This window comes from Sceloporus occidentalis, unplaced genomic scaffold (assembly GCF_023333645.1).
Source record: "Sceloporus occidentalis isolate IW3139 unplaced genomic scaffold, rSceOcc1.0.p SCAF_11, whole genome shotgun sequence".
Classification (NCBI taxonomy): domain Eukaryota; kingdom Metazoa; phylum Chordata; class Lepidosauria; order Squamata; family Phrynosomatidae; genus Sceloporus; species Sceloporus occidentalis.
The window spans coordinates 17,622,380-17,643,387 of NW_028316991.1; the positions used below are offsets into that span (position 1 = coordinate 17,622,380).

General features: G+C 47.0%; 1 protein-coding gene across 1 annotated transcript in view; it reads right to left on the reverse strand.

Annotated features, from left to right (window-relative positions):
• The window catches only part of LOC149305645 (exostosin-1-like), a 106,633-nt gene extending 86,231 nt beyond the window's left edge, over positions 1-20,402 (reverse strand). The window contains exon 1 of the mRNA XM_089477346.1: positions 19,447-20,402. Coding sequence (XP_089333472.1) covers positions 19,447-20,402 — 956 coding nt within the window. The remainder of the gene's footprint in view (positions 1-19,446) is intronic.
• Positions 20,403-21,008: the final 606 nt, after the last annotated feature.

Sequence of the window (21,008 nt, forward strand, 5' to 3'; positions counted from 1 at the left end):
TACTCCCTGTGCTGTATAATAACATACACATTATATATATATATATATATATATAATACACTTAAAATTAAAGGTTTGCAAGTATTCAAACTCTGAAAGCCAGAGATTATACTCAAAGATAAACTAAAATCCTCAACCGCATTTCAATTTGGAGGGTGATCAAAGGTCTACAATTTGTGTCTCAAAAAGATAGCCATTCCCAGTATTCCCTTGGAAACCAAAAGAAAAATGATCTACAAATTAGGAAAAAAGAAAAAAAAAATGAAGTATTTTCTTCCATCTGGCTTCCATTTTCTTTATTAAAGCTATCAGAGATAGAGCGCGGGAGAAATAGTTCTTAAAGAAAACCCAAAATATATATATATATGTGAAACCAATCGATCAAACTGCGTCGCGCTCGCCCGTTATTTACTTTGTAGCATTCCCCACAGGTATCGGTGGCTGCTTCAGGACTGAACCCACAGAGCTATCGCTTCGAGCCGGCGGGAGTTTTACGAGCTGGAGATCGGTTTAGAGAAGAGCCAATATTCCCGCCGCTGGCCGCCATCGTCCCGATTCATACAGAATATCAGGCCGTTGATGATTAAACACGCTCAGAGTTTGCTGAAGGTATATTTTTTTTATTATTCCCCTCCCAGATTTCTGGCCTTTAACCCTTGAATGGATAGAAATGGCGTGTGCTGCCACAGCAGAGTTGGATTACATGAGAGTTAAGTGCGGTCTACCTCCGAACGCGCCTCTGTCTGCTCGCACACGTAAGCGACACGCTAAAAGGGACGAGCCGACCTTGCAGGACGGACAGCAAACAGACAGCGGAAGCGAGAATTGCTGAAACTTGTCACCTACAGAATACACCGACAAGGCGGAACTATTATCCACGGATCAAAACCTGCCGCCGCTGATACTCCCAACGCAAGGAGATGACCTACGACACATCCATGGCTCCTTCTACTGAGAATACATACATGTACATAATTATATATATATATACATACACACACACACACATAGTATACACACTATAGTATAGGAAAGTGTTCTTATAAGTGTAAATACTGTATAATACTATAGATGTCATATAGAAATTGGCCATTGAGTCAATAAACCCCCCCCATCCAGTAATTGGGCTGTTCAAACTCCATGCTGTTAAAGGGTTAAACAGCTGAGATAAAAAGAAAGTGCTTTAAAAGCTCTTAATTTTGTAGCCCGAGGGCCTGTGGATCGCAGTTGTTTAAGAAAAGCCTGTGATCTGTAGGAATACACGGCCGGCCGCCGGGCATCTCCATGGGGGGACAGGAGACATTCATCCCGGGGGGGGGTCCCAGCACAAAGCCTGCCGAACGGATTGGGTTTAACGACCCGCAGAATACACACACACACATATATATATATGTATATATATATATATATATATGTATTGGTTGCTATGGTGATAAGGCAACTTTTCACTGAAGTTATTCCGCTTTAACGCATCGAGACAGCTATGCACTAAAAAAGGGAAAGCTATTGGAAAAATGTTAACGGAAAACCGTTTCCAAATGAGTCCATGCATCGCTTCAGACGGGGACATTTTTCCGCACATAGTTTGAAGAGCAGATCATCGCCGGAGTCTGCGGGATTCTCCATTTCGGGACATGAAGCTGTAAGCAGTCAAATGAAAGGCGCAGGGGTAGGGATGGGACGAGAGGGCGCATGGCAGGTCACTATTATACCGGAGAATTCATGAAGAGCAGTCCTGGTGAGAACCTTCGAAAGTGATCACTTAACTACCGATCACGGGAGCTTCACAGCCGGGGGGGGCAATGCGCTGAAAGGTTACCGGCAGGCGAAAAAGTTCAGCAAAGCCTACAATGCATGAAAATAACTAAGTTTGAGCCTCACAAGCATCCAGAGGACCGGAATCTAGCACTAAACCCATCCTTGTGGCAGACAAGACCTTATTCACAACACGTGCCAACTGTCTTAACAGGATGGATTCTTCAGCTGAAAGGGATTCTTTTCACTGGTCTATATATTTATTGATTTATACAGATTCACTATATTTAGCAGTCAAACCGGACATCACGAGGGTGTGTGTAATATATAGAAGTCATGCGCGGAGACATCACGTCCGCTAATAGATCACACGCCACTTCTGTGCCTTCCCAGGAATAGAGAAAGAGCTAGACTAACTTTGCTTTCATGGCTCAGAGGTCTCTTCTTCAGATGATACCAATAAAAAGGTATCGAGCAAAGATTCCATCTACTCTCGGGACCAATAAAGCTAGATCTTTTTTCTTTTAAAACAGGAGGCCCCTAACCATTAAATATAAAATAATATTAAAAATAATACAACTAAGCCGCCATCCCCATCTCCGGTAAAACATGCTGAAAAGCAGGAGGTAAGAAATCCTACGTTCCGTATACATAAAAGCAAGCCGTCCCATATACATCAACAGCCCTTCATCCTCGCCGGCGCCCTCAGGTACCCGAGCGCGCAGGAACAGAACTCATTATTTTCACTCTAACAAAAGTAAATGGTTTCACAGTGTAAAAAATGAATCGTAAAGATGGCGGTAGCCGGAAGCTACAGGAATGCAAGCAAGAAATTGCTTGTCTGAAACAGTCGTCGCAGCCTACGTGCCTCCACCCGACGTAAACCCGGGATTCCTTTAATCACCGCCAATCGTGTTAATAAGATCGCACGAGAAAGAAGAAACCGCCAATGGCAACGACAATGCCGAGTCCCAACACTTTCTTGGGCTTTCTGTAATTATTCGTAAATTAATCAGCCCCCCCCCTCCCGACATGCTTACTTTTGTAGCAGACCACAGCAGAACTGTTTGACACTTAATAGCAATCAAAAGAATATCATTTAGTAAAGAGAAATACCAAGAATTTTCCTTTTTACAAATTTTAGTGGGTGGAGGGCTTGGGGGCACTTGTGGCAACCGGTGGCTCCAACCCTAGGGTTGTCTGTGTAAAGTCCAGCTTCGTAGAAACTTGTTTTCTTTTACGTGAACAACAAGCAACAGGACTCCCAACAGGACTCCGAACAGGACTCCCAACAGGACTCCCAACAGGACTCCCAACAGGACTCCCAACAGGACTCCCAACAGGACTCCCAACAGGACTCCCAACAGGACTCCCAACAGGACTCCCAACAGGACTCCCAACAGGACTCCCAACAGGACTCCCAACAGGACTCCCAACAGGACTCCCAACAGGACTCCCAACAGGACTCCCAACAGGACTCCCAACAGGACTCCCAACAGGACTCCCAACAGGACTCCCAACAGGACTCCCACACACTGTGTGTAATTGAAATACATACAAAATAGAGATATATAAAATGCATTAGGATATTCGCTTAAATCACTAAAATGTTAATCATTTGCTTTTAAATTAAGGCTGCCATTCCGCTTACTCATAATTCAAGCTTTAAATCCTTACGTTTCTCGCGCACTGCTGGAAAAGCGGCTGGCACGGAGCAAACGATATACTTTGGGCTTCAGTGGATGAATTACTAGTTCTGAGCGCCTCCCGTGAATCCCGACATAATGAAGAGGGGATTAATATCATGTGATATTGTGGTCTGGCTCAGACACATTATAACTGGTGAGCAGAATAAACGCCACTGGATTATATACACATTGGGATGTAATAACCCTATATAAAATATACCATTACTGGGATGTCTGTAGCTTGAAAAATATGAAATTAATCTTACTGGTCTTAGAAGGCTGCCCGTTTTTTTTTTTTGTTTTTTTTTTTATCAGAAATTCCGTTGATGGTCACATGATTTACTAACCGCCCGCTTCTAATCTTGACAGTTTCCGACCAATCATAAGGGTGTTATCGGGTCCGGAGATGTGTAGATGTAAGTTTACTCTTTGAACGTTCGTACTGTGGCTGTAATTGCACACTTCGTATAGACGGAGGCTTCTTTACTGACCGAAAGATTTTCTCTTTCTGCCTCAGGCATCAAATGGGGGAGGGGGGGAAAAAAAGTTCAGAATGAGGACGTCTTCCATCTACAGAGTGACAGTTCCTCCTGTTATAGAGGTAATTGTCTTAGACGATATAATATGTGTTTTACAGCCCGAGGAAGATTCGTAGAGGCACTTAAAGTGTTTTCATCCTGTAACAAGGACCCCAATGTCCATGTCCTCTTCTGTAGGCACCACCGCAGATCTGAGACACAGTAGATACTTACTACAGCCCAGGCCGGATTGGGGATAGTAAGATTATAAAGGGCCATCTAGTAGAATATACGGCCATAGCTTGTGGAGACAGATCCCAGAAGCCAGGAAGACCCCTAGAATCTTTTTTTTTTTTTTAATGGTGGTTGCTTTTTGAGGGCATCTAAAGCGCTTCTCCATGCATCCATTCCTACAGCCTCACAAACACGTATGCCTTAAATTTATCGATGACGCTAGTCTTGGCACTCAGAAGAGCGGCAATCTGAAATACTCACCGAGATCCGAAATCCTTTAATCTGATGTTCTGTACTGGTAACGGTATATGCGGTACATGCATCCCGTCAACAAGCTGATCGATAAATGTCATCTCCATTTACACTTCAAAAAATGTAGAGGTCTTTAAAGGGACACTCCGGGAATCATCAGCACTTTAATACATAAGATAGCGGAGAGGTCCCCTAATGCATTTTATTGGAGGAAGCCAGGAAATGTAATCACCCCGTATTAAATTTTGCTCTCTCCCCAACCCCCACCCCAGTTCTAAGGCATTATTTAACATACAGTCTTCTTTGTTGGGAACACTGTCCCTTTAAACAAAGGTTACGTTTGCCTCATGTGATTAAACCTTCGGAATGGAAAAACACAGGCCTGTTTACGGTTCACGGGCACTTAATGTTTCACAAGTGGAACGGCATCTTTAAAGAAAACCTCTGGCTGTCCGTTACTAGCAAAAGGGTTACAATATGCCTTTAAAAAAAAACAAAAAAAAAAAAAAACATGGATGGGTAATTTAAGCAAATACGCCGGGGTTATAATTTCAGAATATTCTGCAGAAATCCGAACGTCACCATCAGTCCTCGAGAAGGGGGGCTCTCTGGAACGTGGCTTACGTTAGAAGATACAGAGACGGGGGCGCTCTGGAACGTGGCTTACTCTAGAAGATAAAGAGAAGGGCCAAACATCAGTACGCTGCGACTCCAGAACCTCGCTCCGACTCCAGAACCTCGCTGCGACTCCAGAACCTCGCTGCGACTCCAGAACCTCGCTCCGACTCCAGAACCTCGCTGCTCCTCTGCCTTCCACAGGCTGAAGACATAATTAAGGAATGAATAATTGTGCCAAGGGCCCGTCTCCTGGGTCATTTATATGGATTGTTACCTAATGATAGTAACATCTGCGACACACACAGTAACGCTACACCGATCTAAAAAAGTCTGGCCCATTATCTGCCAGACTGAATAGACTTGTGAGTCACAGAACGCATATATCCAGAAGACGATACAGTGCTCCACGTCAGAGCTATTTAAGAGGTAGACTACGGTCAAACTACCGATCCCCTTAAAGACTCAAAACAATTAAAAGGCAAAAAATAAAAATAAAAAAAAAACAAAAACTATAAAAAAAAGCTATGGGGGCATTTTTGGATTGGATGAAAGAATGGCTCAAATAAAATAAAAAACTAGGGGAAGGGGTGAAAAAAGGTACGAGTTTTAATTCGGCTTGTCACCCACCTGGAAAGGTGGTCTAAGAGGGTCCCCATAGACCTAACGACCAGTGACACTAAATCTTAACTTACCCATCAGCTATTGTATGACTTCACAATCTACCTGCATTTCAAATCAACACTTCATTCACAAAGAAACAGCTCTGGATTTAAATCATGGTCACCGGCCAGAAAATACACCGATGAAAACAAAGCTAAACAAATCCCTCTCTCTAAAAACACTTAACAGAACAATAAAAAAAGAAAACAAAAAGAATCCATATATATATTTCAGCTATGTTCAAGAATAAGCTTTCAGAGAAGTCTATTTGTAATGTGTTAGCCAATAGAGGCCACAAAAAGCCACAATTAAATCTGCTTTAAATGTTACGCTGTTATTCACAGCCCAGGGAACCCGATCCTCAGTGAATTGCCAGTCACGAGCTTCAGCGTGCCCCGGCTTCTAGGTAGTCTTGTTTGCCGGCCTGAGATACAGACAACCTTAGACATGGGTCATAGGTACACGGTCTAGGCTTTCATCCAAGGGAACAAAGGCTAATATCTTCAAGCATGAGATAATCCCACCGGAGTCCCATGACATCTCCAAAAGGCTGCTGAATCGGCAAACAGACCGGCCAAGGATCTATCTAAACAAATATATATAGAGGACGTCACCGGCCGCCAGCCGATAATGCAGGCGAAACCGCTGCCGAAAAATACAAGGACTGAAGTCAACCAAAAAATAAACGACCTATGATGGGCTACGAAATACGGATAATACACCCTGCTTTATACAAGGATATCTGCCTCAATGAGTATCACATAAAGCCTTTCCTTGGAACTGGTGCATGGCTAATATCGATGGGACTTGGGGGTCAGTAAGCCAGCGGTGGGTATGTTCTGGTAAGTAAGCGGCTTAATGTAATGCAGGGGTGTCCGACGGGACTCGCTGACCCACTAGCACCGATGGACAGGGGGAGAGCTGGATCCGAGCTCATTCAACGGGAACAACGCGGGAATTTACTGCAGGGATGAGCCGCCATCGCAGCACTAGCGAGATGTTTCCACAGCACGGTCATCCCATGGAAACGAACACCAAGTAGTCAATGTTTGGCCAGTTACACGACACGGATAAACGAGATAGAAAAGACCCACAAAGCCATGTGTTCTGGTTGCCAAGAGCCCTGGAACATGCTGGCTTCTCCAGAACGGGCAAGTTAATAGGGCATCTGTCAGTGCCAACTTTGGTTATCCGACTTTAAAGGAGGTGGAAAAGATTAACATCCGGATTTCAGCGGAGCGTCAGCACAGAGCGGGAGCAACGCGTTCTCTTTAGATAACATTTCTCTGCCATAGTGTTTGCGATGGGCATGGAGGAGAGCTCCGAAACAAAAGGAGCTGCCGACTCAATTCTCCCCGAGCTTACCCACCGCCGGCTATAATGGACAGACACAGGGCTCGTCGGGAGGGAGATGGGGATTGGTCCAGCTCGGAGTATAAAAGGGGCCTGACCAGAGGATGTAACAGAGCCTGGCCAGACGCCAACTGGAAGGAACGCGGCCAGGCGTGAGTAAACTGCGTCTTCCATTAAACAAAAGAGCAAGAACAACTGGGCAGAGAGATGCCACTCTACTGCACGCCACGTGAGACCGAGCGAGGGCCCCGCAAAACAGAGACGAGCGAGGGCCCGCAGAGCCGCGCCGGCCCAATAAGTGGTACCGACAACCTCTACTGATCTAGAATGATCGCTAACGAGAGAGCAATATACACACACTAAATATACACACACACACACACACACATCTGAGTCAGTCAATTACAAAGTACATTTTTTCCCACATCTTCTCCCCAGCTGAGGCCTTAAAGCTATTTTATTAAAATACTTCTCATCATAAAAAAAAATCTGGCCTCAAACTACCTCCGGAGAAATGAAATGTCATGTCTCTACTTCATTCATTTATGGAAGGGTGTTTTGTTTTTTTAAACAGTTCATTTCTTCAAAAAATAAAAAAGCGTCAAAGTGTGGGGCAGCATATTCCAAAAAGTAATATTCCCCCCAAAAAAGGAAGTTTACCCTAAACCAAATGGATTACAAATTAAATCGGGTGGGAGTTCAGGGCAGCGGAATTTCATGATCACGTCCGTGCGGGGGGCAGAGGCAGACTAGATGGCCTGAACTGAGCATGTCAGATCCATTACCGACACGGCCTCAAAACGTCCTGGCGTTCACTCAACGTGTCAGAGGGCTACACGGACTACAGAATAATCCGGAGGAAAAGACGCCAATTCAGATTATAGTCTTCATCCGCCCTCGGGGCCTCAGAGGTCTCTTCTTCAGATGGTCCAGAAAGCTTATGTAACTTTACATCTTTTTCTAGGTTGACCCAATAAATAAAAAAGGCATTATCTTCAACGCAAGGTTCAGTTTTTCAGCTACACCTGTTCGCCGTCGCACACTGACCCATCACAGAGCGTCCGGCGTATACAAGGCGAAGACATTAGAACGTATACACTACAGGTCGGCCAACAGGCGTATTTCCAGACTTTATCTACACGGCCCCCGCGTGATGGCAGCAAATGAACTGCGGACCGCCATACAAAGTGCAGACCCGGAACTATCGCTGCACATCGACCAAACCTACAATAATTATCATAAAAGTAAACAAACGGAACATAAAACGAGGCATGATCCCAAAACCGGACGAGAACCCGACGAAAACCCCCAAAATAAAACGGCTTGCACTGGAAACACTGGATTTACACAACTCCCCCCGGGACGGAGAGCGGAGGAGCACCGGCCTGTCCCCCACGTACAGAGCAACGACCAGCAGCCACTAGCCATACAAAGGCATGCGACCTTGGCCGCGAGGGCTTCTCACGCTAAGCCGCAGGAAAGGTCACCGCCTCACCCGGTCGGCTGATTCAAGTCTGGATGCTGCAGAGGAAATCTCACATTTCCATCCCCTCCACGGCATCACAAAGCACTTGGTAGCTTCATCCAAGAACCCGTAGGTCTACCGGGCGTCCTGCCTCCTGTGATCTTTATCCCCCGGTAACAGACACTGATACGGCCGGATCGCCTACGGAGCCACCAAAGCTCATTCTCTTTATTGGACCAACATAGAAAAGGATGTAAAGTCACACGAGCTCCTGAAGAAGAGACCTCCGGGGTCCTGGACGTCTACGTAACGTTACATCTGTTTCTACACTGGGCCAGTACAAGGAACGGACTTCGGCCAAAGATTCCGTTATGTCCAAATTAACGCAATCGGACAGAATCCTGCTGCAGTTAAAAGGCAAGTCAACTGGTTCACTGGAAAGGGGAGGAAAAATCCAGAGTATGCTTTTATTAACATGTTTATTAGGATCTATCCAGCAGCTCTCTACATACTGTAGGGAATTATGTAACCTGGCAGAGGCTTTATCTTCATACTGAGGGGGGACTCAATGTAACAAGCGCTTAAACATTAAAGTCCCGACTTTGCCCTTAAGACGCTGAAGAGCGAAGCCACAGATCTCCGGACCACAGAGGTAAAAGTAACGATCACTCGGACGACTTCAACAGACAGGTTTTTATATTCTATTCTAGAACAGAGATTTCCCGGCAGAGAATGACGTTCACACGTAAAGCAATTCGACAAACAATGAGGTCGGAACAGCGACACCTTTCCAGATACACAGGACCATCCATCCCGGGACAACAAGCCGTCGGACTGCCGACGAGAACGGGACAGATAGTGAAGATCTCTGGATCCGAGGGCTCAAAGCCACCGAGCACAATCCCACACCGTACCGATTCCTCAAACGGGTAAACGGAGGTGTACACAACGTGCCGCGTTCTCTCACCGAGGGTGGACCTGCCAAAGCATGTCCTCAGATCCTAGACGTGTCCTCCACGGCAGGAGTAACGCGTTACAAGACTAAGTGCCTGCAGATAATGATTCATTTTTCCTGGTCCTCTGTCTTCTACCTCCAGCTGCTGTTTCTGGGTTTATAGAATAGCCAAGAAGGTTAACAAAAGGTCAAGGGGTTAATTTACTGAAAGTATCAAAACACTTCCGGCCCATAAACCACGGGCCGTGCATTTCTTCATGTGAATGATTGAGCTGAACGCAAACATGTCCCAACCTACGCTATTTGATCGTGGAAACATGTCCGTTGGGCAGGCTTTGTTAACATGTCCGGACGCGCAGGAGCGACGATAGGAGCAGCTCCCTCCGAGAGAAGAAACCTCAACCGGACTCCAGAAGCCACGCGCCAGTTATTGGCCTGGATCCTGCCAAGAGGGCACAGTCTACTCAAAGGGTTAAGTAAGGTGGGTTTGGGGGGGGGGGGGGGTTCTCTTTCTTTCCACCTGCACTTTCCAAGCATTCTTCTTTCTTGCAGCTGCTCATCGTTGAAGCTTCCCAGCTACACGCGAGTTGGTATTTCTAGAATGTGGAATCCCGCGCAAGGAACATAATCTCACGTGAAAAATCGGACGTGCCGAGACGAGCAGCAAACCAAGGAATCCGGGTGAAAAAAACGAGATTATAGCCATTAAATGAGGCCAAAATCCAAAACGCGCCTAATAACTCCTCGTGCCCTGGCAAGCCACGCAGAACACCGCCAAGGCCAAAACTCCGGCAACACTGCTGAATACACGTTCTGTCAATCAAAACATCAAGGGATAACGTTCTCTTAACTATAACCCCCCCCCTCGAGTATTATTACCTTTTATTTTGGGGTGGTCAACAAATACACGACAAGTATACATGGCACCTGGAAATTTACGAAAATAAACTGTTAAAGAAAAATTTGCTAAATTTCCACTTTTTGGAGCGCCGTAGCTGCTGCCCGCGCAAACATCGCTAGTCCTGGTTCAAAAATAAATAACCCGCAGGAACATTCCTCTGGTTTCCATGGTGACCGCCCTAAAAAACGCTGAACTTTAGTTTTAATGGGAATTCTGATACTTCTGGTTTCTGAAATCCATCACACACCAAGTCATCCAAAATATCAGACAGCGGCATTCGCCAACATGTATGAGACGTGTGAAGGAGAGAAGGAGCAGACGTGTGAAGGAGAGAAGGAGCAGACGTGTGAAGGAGAGGAGGAGCAGACATGGTTTGGGACTAATCTCCTAATTCACACAAATTCCAGGAATTTAAGGAATGATTCTTTATCTGGGAAAGCGGCTGAAAGACATGCCAGCGGGGGCTGCCTCTAAAACACCCCCAAGGTAAAGTATTCCAAGCCGGCCCATTATAAAATTAGTGACCCTTCATTGAGTGCACGGCCCCAGGCTGCTAGAAGGGTAGCACCCATACAGAGTAGCGCAGTACAATGAGACTATAAATACCCCGCCTGTAATCTATTCTGCACAATCCCCCCATGTGCATTTGCCCCCCCATCTACTCCACGCACAGGAGACGTGCTCAGGCGATATACCTTCTGCCTGTCCGCTCCCGTGCTGGCTCAGCGAGTGCGCATGCGCAGAAAGCACCCCCATTCAACATTAAACGCCCAACGTTACAGCCCAGTCCTGGTCTGAGATCTTCCGCCTCAGCTGCATCGTTCCAGATCACGGCTGCTCTGGAAAGGGGCAGCGAGCGCGGGAATTCCGTCCGGCTGCGGAGCTACCCGGGGTTTTAGGAAAGAAGTTCCGTCCATAGAGTCATTTGACTGCCTAGGAAAGGGTTAAAAGAAATGCACTCAAAACCAGGACATGTATGTGATGGATGGAGCGGGGTCAAGAAGAAAGGAAGGTCAAGTGGGAAGGAGGAGGTGGATGCATCACGGCATTCCTGAATAATGGGGAGAAAGAGCACAAAAATACACGTTTATGGCAAGATAGTAAAAGTTAGGCGCACAATGAAATAATATGCACGGTAATACCGGGATAACGGGAGCGCGTACACAGTAAAACAGTTCAATCTACAATAGATGTCAGAAAAAGTGGTAGATAAGTGGAACAGCTACCCAGCAGAAGTGGTAGAGGCTGAAACAGCGAGGGAATGTAAACATGCATGGGGTACGCACAGAGATTTTTTTTTTCTTAACAACCCATTTCCTCTCATTTTTTACTATGGGTGATGAGAAGTTTTATGTTGCGGCAGCAGTCCCTTGGGCGGCTGACAGTTTGCTCTGTGCTGCACCCCCGTAACGTTTCTGTACAAGGCGCTCCATCATATAATATATCATTCTGCATCAGGGGGGCCGCGGCGGTGTGAGTTCAGAGACAGAGCGGCTTCACAAGCATCTCCGCAACATCCACAAAAGGCTCTTTCACAGTTGTTGACGGAAGCCGGATTTTCAGGCTCTGGGTTTATCCAAATAATCGGGATTTCCCCCCCCCCCCCGCCGGTCTCATCGAAAAATGGGCCAACACACAGAGCGACCCGCTCTAAACCCTACAACCAGCAGAGGCTTCCTTCCCGGGATATCCAGTAACTCTGTAACACGACCAACTGCTCACATGTATCAGAGGATATTAAATAACACGTTACCGTGACGACAGAGACAGCCTTACTTTACGGCACGTGCTGTGAAACTACATAGAAACTGGGAGAAGCCAGAGAAATGAACATCGGAAGACAAGGTTCACGTGACGCCTCGCTGAGCCTTTGGAGAAGAGTATTACTTAACCCGGCATGGGAGAGGTTAATGTTTGTTACATGATAAATATGGTAAAATACTTTGCCACCGCTCCCATATAAACTGCCAGCGCTCCCATATAAACTGCCAGCGCTCCCATATAAACTGCCAGCGCTCCCATATAAACTGCCACCGCTCCCATATAAACTGCCAGCGCTCCCATATAAACTGCCAGCGCTCCCGTATAAACTGCCAGCGCTCCCGTATAAACTGCCAGCGCTCCCATATAAACTGCCAGCGCTCCCATATAAACTGCCAGCGCTCCCATATAAACTGCCAGCGCTCCCATATAAACTGCCAGCGCTCCCATATAAACTGCCAGCGCTCCCATATAAACTGCCAGCGCTCCCGTATAAACTGCCAGCGCTCCCGTATAAACTGCCAGCGCTCCCGTATAAACTGCCACCGCTCCCGTATAAACTGCCAGCGCTCCCGTATAAACTGCCAGCGCTCCCGTATAAACTGCCAGCGCTCCCGTATAAACTGCCACCACTCTCATGCGCTTGTGAGATGCATCGAAGATCTTGAGGACTTACTCGAGTAAACGCAGGCGTTATAACGTTATTATGCTACAGAGGGGCAAAAAGAGGCCGAGCGCTATGAAGCAGCGTGACCGCTCTAATGCCGCCTTTTTACGAGGACAAGCACATTTTACACGCCATCTGCTAGAACATGCAACAGAGGCTTCGTAAACATGGCTTGTTACAATGGCTCTTAATGACAAGCCTATGACAGAACACAACACGCGCAATACTACTACACTGGGGGTTTATTCACTAAGTCGCGTGTTAAGGGGTTTTCCATAGGAAAAATACACAATAATACAGCAAAGCTACCAGAAGAGATCAGCGAGTTTCAATCCGCACGGCGCAGGAGGGAGGGGGTCACGTGCGGGGGGGGGGGGAATCAAGCGATGACGACGACGCGTTTCACGTTCTGTACATAGCAAGGAATCAGCGCTCTCATTCATACATTTCAGTTCATTCCTCCATTTACTATTAAAGCAGCTCGTGTTGGCATCTTTGTCAGGGGCGATCGGTATCCTGCTATTGCTGTATAGAGAGGTCACATAAGGCTCATTTCCAACCATTCCGTTTACACATTGTACAGCACAGCGGAATATGATGGCGCTATATAAAACAGTACTGTTAATACATTTCCAGAACATGCAGGGATCGGCTGCTCAGTCAGTACAATACTTTTTTAAAGAACTCCATTTTCTCCTCAAATCGATACCAGAAATGGGCTTTATCCTTATTAACCCCTCTCGCCATCGACACAGATACTATTTAACATCAAACACATTTGTTTGTAATTCATCCAGCGCTGAACGGGTTAAGGCTCATTTAACTGTTCCCGTACAAAACAGTGTTGTGGCGAACGCATGAACTACGAAGTCGCAGGCGGTTTGGCGGGAGATGCGCTCGCGGCGTGCATACGTATAAGCGCACACATACTTTCCTGGCGTTTTTCCTCCCCACCCCGGCCTGATTATATAGTCCCGTACGCAGCGGGTCGCCTTAAGCCGACGGCAGCTGGATTTATCGGCTCTGCGGGACGGACTTCGCTTGGGCCCCCCCAGAAGACGAGAAACCCTTCAATAAAACTCCGATGAGGGGTTGCCATGACGATGGCTGGAGTTTAGCGGCCCCTGATCCATATTCAGACATGTAATCGGTACAAAATATTTGGAGGAGGAGGAGGAGAGACATTTCATCAATCGCAGCTCTCTAAATATTCATCAATGAACAGCGAAGCAAGATGGAGGCAGCGAACCAAACAGCACCCGGCGGCAGCGACGTTCACCCAAGAACAGAACCGCCACTTACGCTATTACCACTGCGGAGCGATATACATTATACATACATTATATACACATTTATATCAACCATAGCGCTCTCTCTTCAGTGTTTCAGGGATATTTCATAGAAAGTGACGGCAGATAAGAACCATTCGGCCCGTCCAGTCTGCCCGACCTCTGAGCACTGTAATTAGTTCCCGGTCTTATCTTATATCTGGCTTAGCCTTATACCTATCCCATGTTTGCTTAAATGCCTTCACTGTATTAAAATCTACCACGTCTGCTGGAAGGCTATCCCATGTATCCACTACCCTCTCAGTAAAGTAATATTTCCTGATCTAGGTAGGTATGTAGTACCACACACACACAAATACACACATATATATATATATATATATATATATATACACATATACATATATATACATATTATATAGTAGAGCAGGGCTTGACAAATTTGTTATGAATCTAGGAGCCAGCTAAAAAAGTTAGGAGCCAGGATTTTTTCTTTAAACTGTTTTATTTTCAACAACAAAAATGAATGATGTCCCAAGGGAATTCCCCCCCCTCCCTTAAATTTGGGTCCACTTTCCTCGAACACCTAACTATTTTTTTCTTTTAAATACTGACATTTTGGCTTTTCTTTTTTTCCCGCTCTCCTCAAACGCGACGATCCTCTCCCCGTCGCGAGGAACTCTTCTGTGAGCCCCGCCCCCTTGAGCATCACGTCTTGAAAGGGGCGGGACGAAGAGCCTCACTGAGGTACTCCCACTCAGCAGCACGGTGTGTGCAAGCTGGACGCCTAAAAAAAATTAAAGCGGCCGGTGTGCACACACATTGAAGTCCGGCGGGCCGCACGTTGGACGCCCGACTTAGGCGCCAGGACAAAATTCTTAGTCGCCATGGCGACCTGGGATTTGTCGAGCCCTGTAGTACAGGCTATAAATGTTAAGATCCTTTAACCTGTTCTGGTAAATTTCATCCTGTAATCCATGAAGCATTTTAGTAGCCCTTCTCTGAACTTTCTCCAACATATCTATATCCTTCCGGAGATCCGCTCTCCGGCGCTGCACACAGTTTCATTCACAATGAAGGGACTATTTTACCTCACTCATTGCTAAATCTGCGAGCGAAGCCGTCACATCGCACCAAAAGTGAATATTAATAATGCAAATCTATGGAGAGGAAAATAACATTAAAGGCAGTTTGTAATGTTATATATACACTTAATAACTATACCGACCCGGGAAACGCAGCACAGCGGCAAATCTAATAATAATAATAATAAACACTTAATAATAATAAATAATAATAATAAACGGAGCTGAGCCTGAAAAAACGCTTTACGTGTAACAGGAGGCCCTCCGGAATTCTGAATCATTGGCTTTTCGGATAAGGAGCTTCAGCTACTGATCGCGGGATCTTAACGCAAACAAACGGCTGACGGCTCAGTAATAAGCCTCAGATACCACGCGCTCAGCAAGAAACCCCGAATTATAGCAAAACAAACCATTTTGAAGGGGTAGTCTGTAACCCCAGGAGTATTTACTGCCGCAAACACCTTAAAACAGTTTACTTTCCTATGGCCGCTTCTTAACAGACATTGCGGATGGGCAGAGGTCAGGAATGAGCGGGTATTCTAGATTCGGACTGGGGGGGCTAGGTGTCTCATTCCCGATTCAGACCTCACTGGAAATGAGGTTATCAGAAAGGAACCAACTTGGCCTCCAAATGTGAATGAATGACAAAACTAACCGTACATGGTTTGCTACACCGAGCACTCTGAGCTGCGGGGGTCCGAAAGACAGAACGCGACAGACTGCACACCGGCGCTCTAATACACCAAGCCACAATCAACACAGCGAGCCCTAGGAGCGAGTGATCGAGGCACAGGAAGGGTTAATCTTAAAACTATCAAAACCATCAAAGAGCTAAACCGTAAAAGCCGCTCAAACGCTGCTCATCATTAATGGTTCAAGTGCACTGGAAGCATCTCAACGACGCCATTTACACACAGAATCCGACTGCCGGTAAAACCCGTTCACCTGTCTAGTCCGCCTTAACCAGTCCTCCGTCTCGTCTTACATTCAGGATATTTACATTCCATCACTTTATCAGCCTCTACCACTTCTGCTGGGAGACTCTTGCCTTTATCTACCACTCTCTCCATAAAGTAAAAACTTCCTTACCTTAAATCTCATCCTCTGTCCCTCTAGTTTTGGACGGTGGCCTCTTGTTCTAACATTTCTCCTCTGAAAATCAGCTTCCCTCCTGCACTGTTAGTACGTTTACATTATTATTTCATGCATTTTCATGATCAGGTATTTTAAATAGGGGAAAAAAAAAAGGGAGAAATTGGGACTCAGCAGGGACGATGGTTGCTATGGCGATTGTTCTATGTTGATAAGTAACCCACCGCATGCCCCAAGAGACTAAATAAACTCCGTACAGTAAAGGTGCGGAGGACATAAAAGGGGCCGCTCTGATACCACATCAGAAAATACCCCAGTCGTAAACATTATAACCTCACATTTACTTGAGCAAAACTTTTGGCGGGAACACTTGTCATGTGACCGGAAAAAGGAAGCACTGATAGGCTGTTGCCATAGAAACAGTACATACAAGAGAATAGAATGCCTAATCTGCCCAGGGCTTAACCTGCTAGAGGGGGGCAATTAATGTTTGTAAAGGTGCAACAGCAGCTTAAACAGCAGAGCATTCTTGATTGTGAAGTCCCACAAGTTGAGAGAACCGAGGAATTCCTCAGTAGAGAGACCTCCAGACCCGAGGGCCCTGCAGTCAGCCTCATGTTTGGTACCGATAGGCAATTCTACCCATATAGACGATGCCGAGGTTTCCCCGAATGGTAGAAGCTGTATACAGGACAGGAACCATCACTTCAGAACGGATAATCACACAGAGGCAAGTATACATTTTTACAAGGAATTATTCCTCGACTTCGGCCATTTTACTTAAAGGCAGAGTACGGATTAAAGCGACATGGAAAAGACAGAGGGACAGAAAGTTTTTAGCGCTCGCCTCCGCGGGGCTACAGGAACCGATCCGCAAACTTCCTGCGTGTCCCTATGGGAACTGCCAAGCGGTGCCAGAGCTGCGCGTCACAGAACCCATTCCCCCGTCAGACGGATGGGGGGAGCCGGCCCCGGGGAGCCTCCGCAATACGTTACGGCGACAGTGCTTTTAATTACGATTACAACGTGCAGGTACGGCACCTTTCCGGCAACGAAGGCAGGGGGTGCGAGATTAACCACTTGAGTGCCAGCTCCTTTAGCAAGAGCTAAGACTGCAAAAACAGGCAGGTGAAAGCCTGACGAATCATAGATTGCAAGCTTTTCAGGACAGCACAGGTAGTATAGTAGCCAACGCTGTATCATCCCGTTGTACAGCACTGTGGAATATGACGGTGCTATATATGTATAGAAAACAACAATAACCCAGGCACCTCATTAGAGCGACTCGAAGAACGACTTTGCACTGATTTATGAATACCGCAACAATCACGGAAACAAAGTGTCACAACAGTACCTGGACACATCTGCCAAACAGCGCAAATTAACCCTTTCAGCCGCAGAGAAGGAATCAGCATCGTCTCTTTACAAACCAGCAAATATTATATATATAAAAAAAAAAACAGGTTAAGATATTAAAAATAGAGATCCGCATTTTTATACTGCGGGAACAAAAAAAAACAAACTTGTTTTAAAGCGGCCTTTTTCCTTATTGTTTGAGAAAGCGGCGGATCTATTTGCAATAAACACTGGAGTTATCGGTCCGGCTAATGTCCGCGATCAATAAGATGCAGATAGCAGCTCCGGGACGGAGCCGTAAGTCAGTATCCTCGGAACCCGGCGTACAGATCAGCGCCGCACGCGCCAGGCGTTACGGCTAGGGTCTGGGACGCAGAGTTGGGGGAGGTTTATTAAAGGCGAATTCTGGGTGGCGGGAGGTAGATACGTGGAATACCAAAAAAGGTCAAACGTTAGTTTTCTGAACAAGAAAATAAAAGGGATTTTTAGGTTTCAATCCCATGTAGTCGCTGGGCATTTTAAAAGGCCATCCATGGGAAGGGAAGAGCTGGCCCTGCATAATGTATAAGCCAATCAGCCCAGGTCTCAGGCCCATCCAAGATCTTCCTGCAGGTGAAGCTCCCTGGGACAGGTCCTTCACAGCGTTAGGGTGAAGTTGGGGAGATTAAGAAGAATTCCTCCGCCAGCTGTTTAGTGAATAAACCCCCTCCCCCATCATGTACTCAAACTGATTTTACGTTTCAGCATTAACACTTTCAGGACCAGAGTGGGAATGGGGGGTCTCGGGTTTAACTGAGTGCAGAACACAAAAGGACGCTTTATAATATTATTATTATTAAAAATATAATAGACGCCGTCACTGAAAGCAGCAGATGTTTAGCCGACTTTTCAGCCGAACGCAGGATGATAAGCAGGTGACTTTTGAGAACGCATTAACCCTTAACGCACAGGCTGAGCATTGCTTCAAACACCTCCGGCCCTGCAGGGAAAAAAAAAAAAAAAAAAAGGACAGCTTCGGACCTCTTTAAAGCCCGTGGGCTTCAGCAATCTGGAATATTTACACGGTGTGATGAGAAGAACGGGTACGCAACCTCCAGCATGCTAACATGGACTCCAACTCCTATCACCTTCTGGGAACGTGATAACCAGGGGTCATCTGCGTCTCCAGGGAACCAAAATATTTACCGCTTGATAGATTAAGAACCAATTAACGCATCTCATTGAAATACATTTTAAAAGTCACATTTTAATGGTATTAGAATAACCGTTTGTGTTGTGTATTTCCTAACACAGGTGTTGGCGGGGTCCCCAGCCAGCTTGGGTGGACTTGCTACATACAACAGCATGGGGGGCATTCCCCTGATCTCCCCGTTTGTGAACGAAGTAACCCCACTATCGTTACAGACGAGACAGCCAAGCGCGACAACCGGACCTAAGCTTCATCCCCAACTAGCCAGCGTGCGCACGTATGTCGTTTTATACTACGGTTACCGGCACGCAGCCACCACGAGATGACGGACAGACCAAGCGCAGGGCAGAGATCAAGATAAGCCCCCTGGTCAGAAGGAACAGCACTTTGAGAACCCCTATCAATACACACTTCAAACAGGAGGCGAAAGAAACCCGGCTGCCCGGTGGTGTCAGATAACAAGATCAATGGAAGTGCTTCCAGAAGCTCCAATCAATGCGGGTCGTCGGTGAAGACCAAGAAGCGCGGCCTCCATACTATACCTGGTGGCACCTGTAACAAGGAAGGAAACAGTAACAAACGCAGTAACCGGGCCGCGGAGCACTTACTTCTCATACTCGGCGTTATCCTTGTCACAGCGAGAGTCCTTGTGCTTCTGCCAGTCTTTGCCGTGCTTGCAGGTGGTCAAGAGGACAACATCCTCGCCATTATGAACGTGATATAAGGCATTCCTCGTGTCTGACCCTATTCCGGTCAAGTACCTTTTCCCCTTGAACACCAGCATGTACTTCCTAATAGGAGGGATCGTGTTAAATCGGAGGAACCCCTTCTCGCCACCTGTCCTGGGGTGATCTTTAGAAAAGAGCGGAATAGAAACATCAAAATGAGGGCGGAAATTTTCTGTGCTGATGCTGGCCTTGGCGAGCATGGCCTGGCCGATATCGAAGCCGACGTCTTCGGTGTAATCCGGCCACGTCCCGGAGTATAAATTAAAAATTAAATGATTTCTACCATTGTTCCACAGGTGCAAATTCTGGACTTTTGACTTGAGGTTGTGCACATACTGGGGGGACAACTGGTCTCTGTCTAGGGTGTCCAGGCTCAGGACAAAGAGGCAAGCCTGGCTGGGGTCCGACGTATAAAAGCGGGAGCCCTCGATGGCCGATAGGATGTTTTGGTAACTTTCGGAGATCTTGTCGCCCTTCTGTTGGGGGTAGGTGTACACCTTGAAGCCGTTCTTCTTGCACAAGCTGTAGTCGAAGCAGGACTCCATGCGGCACTTCTTGCCCTTGTACACGCTGGAGTTGGCATCTCGCTTGTGCCTGGGGGGCACCTGGCTGCGGTAATCCTCGCTCTCCCCCTGATCCCACTGGGTGAAGTGGTGCAGGGGGTCCGGGAAATGAGGCCACGGGTGATCGGGAACCCTCTGCAAGCCATTCCCGAAGCGATCCTCCCCCCTGCTCTGGATCCTCGAAGCCCTAAACTGCAAGCCCCCTATATAGAAGAGAAGGACGAGACAGGAGCCGGCAGAGAGCAGGGTGAAGTAGCGTTTTTTGGCCTGCATGTGTCCGATCTGGGTCACGATGCTCGCACAGAAACACAAAAAGCCCCAAACTTTCCCGGTCCACGCTCTCAGCTCCACTCCGCCATCTTCCTGCGTGGAAAGATCTCAAAGTCTCTTCTCCCACCTTGTGCTGATTCCGTTCCCCAAGCCTCGGGCTGATCCAGCGCATGGAGGCGATTGATTTAACTTTCTCCCCTTCTGTCTTTCATTTCGAGTCTGGAAGGGGGCAGGAGGGGTAATTGGGGGGGCCGGGTAGGTAATTTAAAGGGATGCCCGGGGTAGGGGCAGATGAGGCTGTGCAACGTCCGTATCCAGGCACCAGATAGACTCCAGCTTGGAGCGTTAGGAACCCTCCCCGGTAACGGGTAAACAGTACGCTTCCATCAACTTTACCGGGAGCATCCGGGGAATGGAGTTCCGTGCAGCCCGGGGGTTACAGGCGGCAGCGCGAGCCAAGCCCGGTTCACAAACACCTTACACGCCTGCGATGGAGCCCGGTAGCCTGACAAATCCCTGCATGGCTCTGCATTCCCGGCTCTGGCTCCTTCCCACACTCAGCTGCCGACGGGCTCCCGGGTTCGCGGGATAAAGGAGCCGGGTTCCAAC